The sequence below is a fragment of the Ranitomeya variabilis genome, chromosome 3 (assembly GCF_051348905.1).
Source record: "Ranitomeya variabilis isolate aRanVar5 chromosome 3, aRanVar5.hap1, whole genome shotgun sequence".
NCBI classification, from domain to species: domain Eukaryota; kingdom Metazoa; phylum Chordata; class Amphibia; order Anura; family Dendrobatidae; genus Ranitomeya; species Ranitomeya variabilis.
In genome coordinates, this window is record NC_135234.1 from 409,512,814 (window position 1) to 409,526,984 (window position 14,171).

Sequence of the window (14,171 nt, forward strand, 5' to 3'; positions counted from 1 at the left end):
TGTACTGCCAGAAATTTCGGAAATGGTCGGTGCTTACTCAATGGAATGAGTGTGCCCTGGCTCAAATTTCAGAAAAGGTCTTTCTGAAGCCATTAAGAATGTCATGGTGGGGTTCCCTACGCCTGCAGGTCTGAATTAGTCAATGACTCTGGCCATTCAGATTGATCGGCGTTTGCGGGAGCGCAAACCTGCGCACCATTTGGCGGTGTCTTCTGAACAGACACCTGAGTCTATGCAATGTGATAGAATTCTGACCAGAAGTGAACGGCAAAATTATAGACGGCAAAATGGGTTGTGCTTTTACTGTGGTGACTCAGCTTATGTTATCTCAGCATGCTCTAAGCGCACAAAAAAGATTGATAAATCTGTCACCATCGGTACTTTACAGCCTAAGTTTATTTTGTCTGTTACCCTGATTTGTTCCCTGTCATCTTACCCGGTTATGGCTTTTGTGGATTCAGGTGCTGCCCTGAGTCTTATGGATTTGTCATTTGCCAGGCGCTGTGGTTTTTGTTTTGGAGCCTTTAAAATTCCCTATTCCACTAAGGGGAATTGATGCTACACCATTGGCTACGAATAAACCTCAGTACTGGACACAAGTGACCATGTGCATGACTCCTGTTCATCAGGAGGTGATTCGCTTTCTTGTATTGCATAATTTGCATGATGTTGTCGTGTTGGGCCTGCCATGGTCGCAGACTCATAATCCAGTCCTGGATTGGAAAGCAATGTCTGTGTCAAGTTGGGGTTGTCAGGGAATTCATGGCGACGCTCCTGTGGTGTCAATTGCTTCATCCACTCCTTCTGAGGTCCCTGCGTTTTTGTCAGATTACCAGGATGTATTTGATGAGCCCAAACTCAGTTCTCTACCTCCTCATAGGGATTGTGATTGTGCTATAAATTTGATTCCTGGTAGTAAGTTTCCTAAGGGACGACTTTTCAATTTGTCAGTTCCGGATCATGCTGCTATGCGGAGTTATATAAAGGAGTCTTTGGAGAAAGGACTTAATCGCCCCTCCTCCTCCCCTCTTGGTGCGGGGTTCTTTTTTGTGGCTAAGAAGGATGGTTCCTTGAGACCTTGTATTGATTATCGCCTTCTAAACAAAATCACGGTCAAATTTCAGTATCCTTTGCCATTGTTATCTGATCTGTTTGCTCGCATTAGGGGGTCTAGTTGGTTCACCAAGATAGATCTTCGTGGTGCGTATAACCTTGTGCGTATTAAGCAGGGTGATGAATGGAAAACTGCATTTAATACGCCCGAAGGCCATTTTGAGTACTTGGTGATGCCTTTTGGACTTTCTAACGCTCCTTCTGTCTTTCAGTCCTTTATGCACGACATCTTCCGCGAATATCTGGATAAATTTATGATTGTGTATCGGGATGATATTCTGTTTTTTTCGGATGATTGGGAGTCCCATGTTAAGCAGGTCAGGATGGTGTTTCAGGTCCTGCGTGCCAATGCTTTATTTGTGAAGGGCTCAAAATGTCTTTTTGGAGTCCAGAAGGTCTCTTTTTTTGGTTTCATTTTTTCTCCTTCTGCTATTGAGATGGATCCAGTCAAGGTTCAGGCTATTCATGACTGGACTCAGCCTACATCTGTTAAGAGTCTTCAGAAGTTCTTGGGTTTTGCTAATTTTTACCGTCGCTTCATCGCTAATTTTTCTGGTGTTGTTAAGCCATTGACGGATTTGACCAAGAAGGGTTCTGATGTTACTAATTGGTCTCCTGCGGCTGTGGAGGCCTTTCGGGAGCTGAAGCGCCGGTTTTCTTCGGCTCCGGTCTTATGTCAGCCAGACGTCTCCCTTCCTTTCCAGGTCGAGGTTGATGCTTCTGAGATTGGAGCGGGGGCTGTTTTGTCGCAGAGAAGCTCTAATGGCTCTGTGATGAAGCCATGTGCTTTCTTTTCAAGAAAGTTTTCGCCTGCCGAGCGGAATTATGATGTTGGTAATCGGGAGTTGTTGGCTATGAAGTGGGCATTTGAGGAGTGGCGACATTGGCTCGAGGGAGGGAGCTAAGCATCGTGTGGTGGTCTTGACTGATCACAAGAATTTGATTTATCTCGAGTCGGCCAAGCGGCTGAATCCTAGACAGGCTCGTTGGTCGTTGTTTTTCTCTCGTTTTGATTTCGTGGTCTCATACCTGCCTGGTTCGAAGAATGTGAAGGCTGATGCTCTTTCTAGGAGTTTTGTGCCTGACTCTCCTGGTGATTCAGAGCCAGCTGGTATCCTCAGAGAAGGGGTGATTTTGTCTGCCATCTCCCCAGATTTGCGACGAGTGCTGCAGGAGTTTCAGGCGGATAGACCTGACCGTTGTCCACCGGAGAGACTGTTTGTCCCAGATAGATGGACCAGCAGAGTTATTTCCGAGGTTCATTCTTCGGTGTTGGCAGGCCATCCTGGGATTTTTGGTACCAGAGATTTGGTGGCTAGGTCCTTCTGGTGACCTTCCTTGTCGCGGGATGTGCGTTCCTTTGTGCAGTCTTGTGGAATTTGTGCTCGGGCTAAGCCTTGCTGTTCTCGTGCCAGTGGCTTGTTGTTGCCTTTGCCTGTCCCGAAGAGGCCTTGGACACACATTTCCATGGATTTTATTTCAGATCTCCCTGTCTCTCAGAGAATGTCGGTCATTTGGGTGGTGTGTGATCGTTTTTCTAAAATGGTCCATTTGGTGCCCTTGCCTAAGTTGCCTTCCTCCTCCAAGTTGGTTCCTCTGTTTTTTCAAAATGTGGTTCGTTTGCACGGGATCCCTGAAAATATTGTTTCCGACAGAGGATCCCAGTTTGTTTCTAGATTTTGGCGGACCTTTTGTGCTAAGATGGGCATTAATTTGTCTTTTTCGTCGGCCTTTCATCCTCAGACGAATGGCCAAACCGAGCGCACTAATCAGACTTTGGAAACCTATTTAAGATGTTTTGTTTCTGCTGATCAGGACGACTGGGTGACTTTTTTGCCATTGGCCGAGTTTGCCCTTAATAATCGGGCTAGTTCTGCTACTTTGGTTTCGCCTTTTTTTGTAATTCAGGGTTTCATCCTTGTTTTTCCTCGGGTCAGGTGGAGTCTTCTGACTGTCCTGGAGTGGATGTTGTGGTGGATAGGTTGCATCAGATTTGGAATCATGTGGTGGACAATTTGAAGCTGTCACAAGAGAAGGCTCAGCGCTTTGCCAACCGCCGTCGCTGTGTGGGTCCCCGACTTCGCGTTGGGGATTTGGTGTGGTTGTCTTCTCGCTTTGTTCCTATGAAGGTCTCCTCTCCTAAGTTTAAGCCTCGGTTTATCGGTCCTTATAAGATTTTGGAAGTCCTTAACCCTGTGTCATTTCGTTTGGACCTCCCGGCATCGTTTGCTATTCATAATGTGTTCCATCGGTCGTTGTTGTGGAGGTATGTGGTGCCTGTGGTTCCTTCGGTTGAGCCTCCTACCCCTGTGCTGGTTGAGGGAGAATTGGAATACGTGGTGGAGAAGATCTTGGATTCTCGTATTTCTAGACGGAGGCTTCAGTATTTGGTTAAGTGGAAAGGCTATGGTCAGGAGGATAATTCCTGGGTTGTCGCCTCTGATGTTCATGCGGCCGATTTGGTTTGTGCCTTCCATGTGGCTCACCCTGATCACCCTGGGGGTTTTGAGGAGGGTTCGGTGACCCCTCCTCAAGGGGGGGGGGGTACTGTTGTGAACTCCGTTTTGAGGCTCCCTCTTGTGGTCACAGATGGTATTGTGTGACTTTGGTTTTTTGGCTCCCCCTGGTGGTTTGGTTTATTATCCTGCGGGTCTGCTGGATCAGCTGCCTCGTTATTCACCAGGGAGGCTCCTATTTAGCTCTGCTTCACTTCCACTTGTTGCCGGCTGTCAATGTATTCAGTGCTATTCTGATTACTCCTGATTATCTCGTTTTCTGCCTCTTCAGGATAAGCTAAGTTCTGTTTGAATATTTTTTGCTCATCTGCCTGCAATATGATTTCTGTGTATGATGAGTCTAGTCCAGCTTGCTAACATGTGATTTCTTTTTGCTGGTAAGCTCTGGGGTACGGAGTTGCTTCCCCCGCACCGTTAGTTGGTGCGGGGGCTCGAGCAATCTCTGCGTGGATATTTTGAATAGGGTTTTTTATTGACCGCACAGTTTCCTTCCTATTTTCTGCTATCTAGTATTAGCGGGCCTCATTTGCTAAATCTGATTTCATCTCTACGTTTGTGCTTTCCCCTTAACTCACCGTTAATATTTGTGGGGGGCTATTCTATATCTTTGGGGTCATTCCACTGAGGCAAGTGAGGACTTACTTTCCCTCCAGGAATAGTCAGTTTCTCAGGCCGTGACGAGACGTCTAGGATTTTTAGGTAACGTTCCACGGCTGCCTATAGTTGTTTGCGGATAGGATCAGGTTGCGGTCAATCTAGTTACCACTTCCCCAGAGCTAGTAGTCTGTACAGTTACTTAGCTAGTCCGACCTGCGATCCTTGCCACTAGGATCATAACAGGAGTGCCGTTTGACTTTTTCAATGCAGAATTGGCTGGAATTGAGATCGGATGCCATGTCACGTTTAGAGAGCCCCTGATGTGCCTAAACAGTGGAAACCCCCCACAAGTGACACCATTTTGGAAACTAGACCCCTTAAGGAGCTTATCTAGATGTGTGGTGAGCACTTTGAGCCCCCAAGTGCTTCACAGAAGTTTATAAAGTAGAGCCGTGAAAATAAAAAATCGCATTTGTTTACACAAAAATGATCTTTTCGCCCACAAATTCTTATTTTCACAAGGGTAACAGGAGAAATTAGACCACAAAAGTTGTTGTGCAATTTCTCCTGAGTATGTTGATACCCCATATGTGGGGGTAAACCACTGTTTGGGCGCACCGCAGAGCTTGGAAGAGAAGGAGTGCCGTTTTACTTTTTCAATGTAGAATTGGCTGGAATTGAGATTGGACGCCATGTCACATTTGGAGAGCCCCTGATGTGCCTAAACAGTAGAAGCCCCCCACAAGTGACCCCATTTTGGAAACTAGACCCCTTAAGGAACTTAACTAGATGTGTGGTGAGCACTTTAAACCCCCAGGTGCTTCTCAGAAGTTTATAACGTAGAGCCGTGAAAATAAAAAATCGCATTTTTTCTACAAAAATGATCTTTTTGCCCCAAAATTTTTATTTTCACAAGGGTATCAGGAGAAATTAGACCACAAAAGTTGTTGTGCAATTTCTCCTGAGTACATCGATACCCCATATGTGGGGGTAAACCACTGTTTGGGCGCACTGCAGAGCTTGGAAGAGAAGGAGTGCCGTTTTTACTTTTTCGATGTAGAATTGGCTGGAATTGAGATCGGACGCCATGTCGCGTTTGGAGAGCCCCTGATGTGCCTAAACAGTAGAATCCCCCCACAAGTGACACCATTTTGGAAACTAGACCCCTTAAGGAACTTATCTAGATGTATGGTGAGCACTTTAAACCCCCAGGTGCTTCACAGAAGGTTATAGCGTAGAGCCGTGAAAATAAAAAGTCGCATTTTTTTTTCAAAAATGATCTTTTTGCCCCCAAATTTTTATTTTGACAAGGGTAACAGGAGAAATTAGACCACAAAAGTTGTTGTGCAGTTTCTCCTGAGTATGGCGATACCCCATATGTGGGGGTAAACCACTGTTTGGGCGCACCGCAGAGCTTGAAAGAGAAGGAGTGCCGTTTTACTTTTTCAATGTAGAATTGGCTGGAATTGAGATCGGACACCATGTCGCGTTTGGAGAGCCCCTGATGTGCCTAAACAGTAGAAACCCCCCACAAGTGACCCCATTTTGGAAACTAGACCCCTTAAGGAACTTAACTAGATGTGTGGTGAGCACTTTAAACCCCCAGGTGCTTCTCAGAAGTTTATAACGTAGAGCCGTGAAAATAAAAAATCGCATTTTTTCTACAAAAATGATCTTTTTGCCCCCAAATTTTTATTTTCACAAGGGTATCAGGAGAAATTAGACCACAAAAGTTGTTGTGCAATTTCTCCTGAGTACATCGATACCCCATATGTGGGGGTAAACCACTGTTTGGGCGCACTGCAGAGCTTGGAAGAGAAGGAGTGCCGTTTTTACTTTTTCGATGTAGAATTGGCTGGAATTGAGATCGGACGCCATGTCGCGTTTGGAGAGCCCCTGATGTGCCTAAACAGTAGAATCCCCCCACAAGTGACACCATTTTGGAAACTAGACCCCTTAAGGAACTTATCTAGATGTATGGTGAGCACTTTAAACCCCCAGGTGCTTCACAGAAGGTTATAGCGTAGAGCCGTGAAAATAAAAAGTCGCATTTTTTTTTCAAAAATGATCTTTTTGCCCCCAAATTTTTATTTTGACAAGGGTAACAGGAGAAATTAGACCACAAAAGTTGTTGTGCAGTTTCTCCTGAGTATGGCGATACCCCATATGTGGGGGTAAACCACTGTTTGGGCGCACCGCAGAGCTTGAAAGAGAAGGAGTGCCGTTTTACTTTTTCAATGTAGAATTGGCTGGAATTGAGATCGGACACCATGTCGCGTTTGGAGAGCCCCTGATGTGCCTAAACAGTAGAAACCCCCCACAAGTGACCCCATTTTGGAAACTAGACCACTTAAGGAACTTATCTAGATGTGTGGTGAGCACTTTAAACCCCCAAGTTCTTCACAGAAATTTATAAAGTAGAGCCGTGAAAATAAAAAATCCTTTTTTTTTTCCTCAAAAATGATTTTTTAGCCTGCATTTTTTTATTTTCTCAAGGGTAACAGGAGAAATTGGACACCAAAATGTATTGTGCAATTTATGCTGAGTAGGCTGATACCCCATATGTTGGGGTAAACCACTGTTTGGGCGCATGGCAGAGCTCGGAAGGGAAGGAGCGCCGTTTTGGAATGCAGACTTTGATAGAATGGTCTGCGGGCGTTATGTTGCGTTTGCAGAGCCCTTGATGTACCTAAACAGTAGAAACCCCCCACAAGTGACCCCATTTTGGAAACTAGACCCCCCAAGGAACTTATCTAGATGTGTGGTGAGAACTTTGAATGCCCAACTGCTTCACAGAAGTTTATAATGCAGAGTCGTGAAAATAAAAAATAAAACATTTTCCACAAAAAAGATTTTTTATCCCCCAAGTTTTTATTTTCACAAGGGAACAAGAGAAATTAGAACCCAAGAGTTGTTGTCCAATTTGTCCTGAGTACACTGATACCCCATGTGTGGGGGGGGGACCACTGTTTGGGTGCACGGCAGAGCTCTGAAGGGAAGGAACCCCATTTTGGAATGCAGACTTTGATAGAATGGTCTGCGGGCATTATGTTGCGTTTGCAGAGGCCCTGATGTACCTAAACAGTAGAAACCCCCCACAAGTGACCCCATTTTGGAAACTAGAGCCCCCAAGGAACTTATCTAGATGTGTGGTGAGAACTTTGAATGACCAAGTGCTTCACAGACGTTTATAATGCAGAGTTGTGAAAATAAAAAATATTTTTTTTTCCACAAAAAAAGATTTTTTGGCCCCCAAGTTTTTATTTTCACAAGGGTAACAGGAGAAATTGGACCCCAAAAGTTGTTGTCCAATTTATCCCGAGTACGCTGATGCCCCATATGTGGGGGTAAACCACTGCTTGGGTGCACGGCAGAGCTCGGAAGGGAGGGAGCACCATTTTACTTTTTGAGCGCAAAATTGGCTGTGGCGTTTAGAGACCCCCTGATGTACCTAAACAGTGGAAACCCCCCAAATCTAACTCCAACCCTAACCCCAACACACCCCTAAGGCTTCTTTCACACTTCAGTTGTTTGGCGTCAGTCAGCTCCGACACAATTGTTGAGAAAACGGTTCTAACGGATCCGTTTTTTTGACGGATCCGTTACTTGGGGGTTGTCTGGGAAAAGTATCTACTTTTTGGAGCATGCGCAATTGAAAAAGCGGATTGGGGCGACGGATCCGCCGAAATTACGGTAACAACGGATCCGTCGCCCATAGGCGGCCATTCTATGGAATTACGAACGCGACGGATCCGTCGCGAACCGCCATTTCGGCACAGACAAAAAAAGTTACAATGGCCGTCAATGTCTAGATGACGTCCGCCAAATCTCGACGGATCCGTCACATGGCGGATGGAACGGACGACCATCCGCCACAATCCGTCGCTAATGCATGTCTATGGGAAAATAGCGGAACCGCCAAAAAAAATGGCGGATCCGCTATTTGATGAAAATGGCGGTTTCAGACTGACGCCAAAAGACTGAAGTGTGAAAGAGGCCTAACCCTAATGCCAACCCGATCCATAATTCTAATCACAACCCTAAGGATAATCGCAACCCTAACCTCAAAACAACCATAACCCTAATCAGAACCCTAAATCCAACACACCCCTAATCCTAATCTCAACCCTAACCTCAAACCTAACCCTAATCCCAATACACCCCTAATCCCAACCCTACCCTTAACCCTAATCCCAAACCTAACCATAATCCCAAACGTAACCCTAATGCCAACCCTAATCCAAACCCTAATCCCAACCCTAACCCTAACTTTAGCCGCAACCCTAGTCCTAACTTTAGCCCCAACTCTAACTATAGCCCTAACTTTAGCCCCAGCCCTAACCCTAAATTTAGCCCCAACCCTAACCCTAAATTTAGCTCCAACCCTAACCCTAAATTTAGCCCTAACCCTAGCCCTAACCCTAGTCCTAACCCTAACCCTAACCCTAGCCCTAACCCTAACCCTAACCCTAATTTTAGCCCCAACTCTTCTCTCCTGCCGGCCGGCAGATGGCAGCAGAGAGCGGGCGCACTGCGCATGCGCCCGCCATTTTCTTTTCATAGGAAGAAGCCGGCGCCAGGAGAAGACACAGGAGGACCCAGGGACACCGGTAAGTATGATAGGGTTCCCGAATCCCCCTATTTCTCTGTCCTCTGATGTGCGATCACATCAGAGGACAGAGAATTACACATCACTTTTTTTTTTTTTTTTTTGCGGTCGCCGGTAAACAGTTAATTACCGGCGATCGCAAAACAGGGGTCGGTAAAAACCGACCCCGATCATGTTCTTTGGGGTCTCGGCTACCCCCAGCAGCCGAGACCCCAAAGATCTCCCAGGTGCCGGCCGGTGGTAATTTTTAAGATGGCGGCGCCCATGGGGAGCCACGAGGAGCACCGGGGGAGACAGGTGAGTATCGGGGGGGGCATCGGGGGCGACCGGGGACCCCATTTCTCTGTCCTCCGATGTGCGATCACATCGGAGGACAGAGAAATTAAATGGGAAATCGCGTTTTTTTTTTTTTTTTTTGCGATCGCCGGTAAACGGTTAATTACCGGCGATCGCAACTCGGGGGTCGGTAAAAAACCCCCGAATCATGTTCTCTGGAGTCTCGGCTACCCCCGGTAACCGAGACCCCAGAGAAAATCCGACTCTGGGGGGCGCTATTCACTTTTTCCACAGCGCCGTTAATTAGTGGCGCTGTGGTTTAAGTACCCTTAGCGGCCGTCGTTAAAAGGCGTATCGGCGGTCGTTAAGGGGTTAATCAACTGCTGAAAGTAAAATATTACCAGTTGGTGGTCATTTAGTGCCACTGTTCATTTAATGTAAATGAAGCTTTAGAGAATAATTAATAAAATGATTGCCTTATAAAGATAGAAGTTTGCAATTAAATAATCCTGCAGACTTTTAAATGGATTTATAATTTAACTGTATATTTTGGTTGCTTTTGCTTTTAACTACTGTGAGTTTTAAGGATACTCTAAATATTCAAATAAAATAAAATCAGGAAAAAAAATTATATTTTGATAAAAATGTACTTAATATATTCAATATAATTGTTTATTTTCATGTACTTTACTAGGTCTGCTTCATACATATCTATGTTAACTCAGATCTGGGATGATATAAGCACTTGGGATGAAGGCTATAACCCACCCCTTGGCCTTGCAATTAAAATATTAAGAATACTGAAAGGCCTAAGAATTAGTTCACGAGAAAGCAAACAAACCTTTACTTCCTACAATGCATTTTTGGTAAGTTGCTTCACTATTGCACAGGTATGCAAAATTTGGGTTTATGAAAATTATTTCAAATTTAATGACTGATTCTTATGTTTTTTTATGCACGGATTTCAAAAACACTTTAACCATTGCATATGGATTTTGCAGCAAATGCTCATGAAATTACTTACAAGCGAGATGAACTAGAAAAATCTTTATTTTTATACACAGTACACAATATTATATATAAAACTTTGTTGAACATCCATTCTACAGCTTATTATTTATTGGAAATTAATTCATGCACCTTTTCCTTTTTTTCTTCAAAGCTTCTGTTATAGAAGGCCTGTGAATCTTCTCTGTGAAGCATCTAGCAGTAGTCCTCATCATGTTCACGTGCCATCTACCTTGCTCTTCACCAACAGCACCAAAGTTTTCTTTAAAGTAGTCCAAATGGGAAAGTAAAAAATGTAACTTAAAATTCATCAGACAACCAAAGGCTTTGAAATGTTTCAGCATGTTGTCCACGATGGACATAAATTTGGGATCTTTATTGCTACCTAGAAATGTATTTACGACTTCTTTAAAAGAATCCCACGCCCTTTTCTCAAAAGCCTTAATTTTTGTTTTGAACACGTCGTTCATGAGTTTTTGAATATCCGGACTCACAAAAATGCCCTCCTTCAGTTTTTCTTCAAACGCTGCCAGAAACTTGGTATACAGGTACAGTCTGTCATTATTTTGATACAGCTTTCACAAACTGCTTCATCAATCAAAGTTTAATGTGGAGTGTTGGTAGTAGAACTTTGGTGGGATCTACTAAACTTTCCCCAACCATGTTCTTGAGTCCAGGTTGCAAAGATGTTCTCCTTGGCCAACTTTTATGGCTTCATTGATGAGTCCTATTTTACCAGTCCTTTTCACAGAAAAAAAACATGCATACTTTGTGTACACTCCTTGCTGCCCAAAGAGCAAAGAGAGAACTTTCAGATCACCACATATTGACCATCTTTGATTCATGTAGTTACGTTTCTTGAGAATAAATTCTACATTCTTATACTTTCCTTCAAGTGCACAGAATTCCCTACAGGCACTGAAGCGTACTTGCTGCCATTGTGCCATAGCACACCTTTCAGACCTTTTTTTTTTTTTTATTAATCAATAAAATGTCTCCACTCGCTCACATTGTACTCAATGTTAAATTTTTCCATCAGCCCAGCAACATCACTGCAATATACTAGTGCACCACCTTGAGAAAAGTATGAAAGGAATTCCTTTCTCTGACTCTGTACCTTGAAAAACAGGAACCAGGAGCTAGCTGGTTCTTTTCCTTTAGTCTGGAGGCTAAAAGTTGTGCAGAATATTTAGGAAAGTTCAAGTCATTGACTAAATCATTTATTTTGAGCTGTGGAAAAAAGCTGTAGCAATCTAATGACACCAAAATCATCCACCAAAGGTCATGCAAAGAGGTCAAAAGTATGGTGCAAGAAAAATCCCATGGAGTCAGTGTTTGTAAGAAAACTGTACCTGATGGAATTTTTTTTGATATTTTTACTGAGTTTGGCTATTGAAAGTATTGTGAAAATTTGTTTAAGGTTATGATTTTGTATCTGGTAAGGATACTGTTGCTACTAAAATCAGCCCAAACCACTGATTGCAGTGGGATTGGCCAAAAGATCAATGTGACTCTTCCCTCAACAAATGACATTCTGCTGCAAAGTAAGAATGCTTTCCAGTATAGGAGTTTTAACAGTTTATTTTTCACAATTAAGAAAATGCAAAGTGAACGAACAAAGGAGAAGTCCTAAATCAAATCCTTTTGTCTATTCGTGTAATCCCAGACAGAATCAATTTATGTTGAGATGTCTACAGTGGAGGATGCCTTAAGTAGAGATGAGCGGTGTTCGAGTCGAACTGTTCGTCAATTTCAAATTCGAGCTGTTTTGGGCGGTGTTCGAGTCATTCGACGAACCCGAACAATTTGCTTAAAATTCGGCTGTTCGAGTTTCTGTTCGATAACTGTTCGTTCACCAAAAACCTAGCTTGATTTGCACATTAAAACTGTTTATCATTGTTAATGGACTGTTTCAGTTTATAGTGGGCGGGGGATAGATCTGTGCTGAAATAACGCCGATCTCCATTTTTTTTTTCTTTCCCGCATTTACAGAGAGGCAGTGCAGTCTCTCAGCCTATCAGCAGTACACACACACACAGCAATGTGCATGTGATGCACACAAACAAGGGCATGTGTCATTGGCTGTGTATGTCACATGTCCTTGCCCTATAAGAACCAGCCATTTGCCCCATCGCCACCATTTCCTCACTGCTGCAGCTTAGTGTTAGATGGCACCACTGCTGCTGTGGGCCCTATACAGACTAAGAGTGTTTTTTTGGAGCGAATCTCTTTGGGCCTAGTAGAATTTAGTGCTACTCAGCAGCGTACCCCACCCATGAAGCATGCTACACCGCCTGTTTACCTAACTGCTATTTTGTAACGGCATCTAGCCCAGGAAATCCTTTTGGGCCTAGTAGAATTTAGTGCTACTCAGCAGCGTACCCCACCCATGAAGCAAGCTACACCGCCTGTTTACCTAACTACTATTTTGTAACGGCATCTAGCCCGGGAAATCCTTTTGGGCCTAGTAGAATTTAGTGCTACTCAGCAGCGTACCCCACCCATGAAGCAAGCTACACCGCCTGTTTACCTAACTACTATTTTGTAACGGCATCTAGCCCAGGAAATCCTTTTGGGCCTAGTAAACTAGTGCTACTCAGCAGCGTACCCCACCCATGAAGCAAGCTACACCGCCTGTTTACCTAAGTACTATTTTGTAACGGCATCTAGCCCTGGAAATCCTTTTGGGCCTAGTAGAATTTGGTGCTACTCAGCAGCGTACCCCACCCATGAAGCAAGCTACACCGCCAGTTGATCTAATTACTAATTTTTAACTGCATCTAGCTCAGGAAATCGTTTTGTACCTAATAGCATTTTGTGCTACTCAGCACAGTACTCTACCCATGAAGCAAGCTACACCGCCTGTTTACCTAAGTACTATTTTTTAACGGCATCTGGCCCAGGAAATCCTTTTGGGCCTAGTAGAATTTGGTGCTACTCAGCAGTGTACCCCACCCATGAAGCAAGCTACACCGCCTGTTGATCTAATTACTAATTTTTAACTGCATCTAGCTCAGGAAATCGTTTTGTACCTAATAGCATTTTGTGCTACTCAGCACAGTACCCCACCCATGAAGCAAGCTACACTGCCTGTTTACCTAAGTACTATTTTTTAATGGCATCTGGCCCAGGAAATCCTTTTGGGCCTAGTAGAATTTGGTGCTACTCAGCAGTGTACCCCACCCATGAAGCAAGCTACACCGCCTTCTTTCTTTCTCAATCTAACCCCTCGGCTCTGGGGTGTCCACTTTCCCTCCAGCTCTCTCCTTCTCACAGGTGGACTACCGCGTGTTTTCACACTGTGGCAAATCTTTTGGGCCCAGGCATAAGAAGTCGTCGAGGTAATGGATAATATGTGCCGCCTTACAAACGTCCATGACAACACATTCGAGGAAGCAACAAAACACCTCAAATAGTGAGCAGGATATGGAGCACCCCATGGGCAAACAGCGATCTATGTAGTATGCTCCTTCACAGAAGCAGCCCAATGGGAGGACACTATTCGGAGGCACAGGTAGTAACCGTAATGCCCCCTCAATGTCTGTTTTGGCCATTAGGGTGCCCCTTACCAACTTCTTGACCCGCCTGATTGCCTCGTCAAAGGAGGTACAGTACATAGTACTGTACTTGGTTCCGCGTCGATGTTGTCGTTTACTGACCTGCCCCTTGGATATGACAAATGGTGGATTAGTCTGAATGTATTGGGTTCATTTTTTGGCACAACTCCCAATGGGGGTACCACTACGTCTTCTAAGGAAAGTGTTCTGAATGGACCCGCCGCCATTGTACCTAAAGATATTTATTTTTTTTGTCAAGACGTCTGGGTGTTGGTAGAGTGAGTTTAGATTTTTACTCCAGCCTTTCTTGATTTAAGAAGGGCATGACATGCCTATATCTGTGTCTCCTCCTCCTTTTACTCCTCCACCTCTTTTCTTTTCGCATGACTATATGTAGTTGTGACTTTTCCATGTGTTTGTTGTGTCTTCTGAGCAATTTGTCAGCTTTTGGACACCTTTTAAGGTGTTTTCTATGTGTTTTCCATGTGTTTATCT

At 44.3% G+C, this 14,171-nt stretch overlaps 1 protein-coding gene across 3 annotated transcripts in view; it reads left to right on the forward strand.

The window, feature by feature from the left end:
• LOC143816179 (uncharacterized) overlaps positions 1 to 14,171 on the forward strand; it is a 173,110-nt gene that overhangs the window by 130,062 nt on the left and 28,877 nt on the right. For all 3 annotated transcript variants that reach the window (XM_077296255.1, XM_077296256.1, XM_077296257.1), the window contains one exon: positions 9,806 to 9,977. In XM_077296255.1, the coding sequence (XP_077152370.1) occupies positions 9,806 to 9,977 (172 nt within the window). The remainder of the gene's footprint in view (positions 1 to 9,805; positions 9,978 to 14,171) is intronic.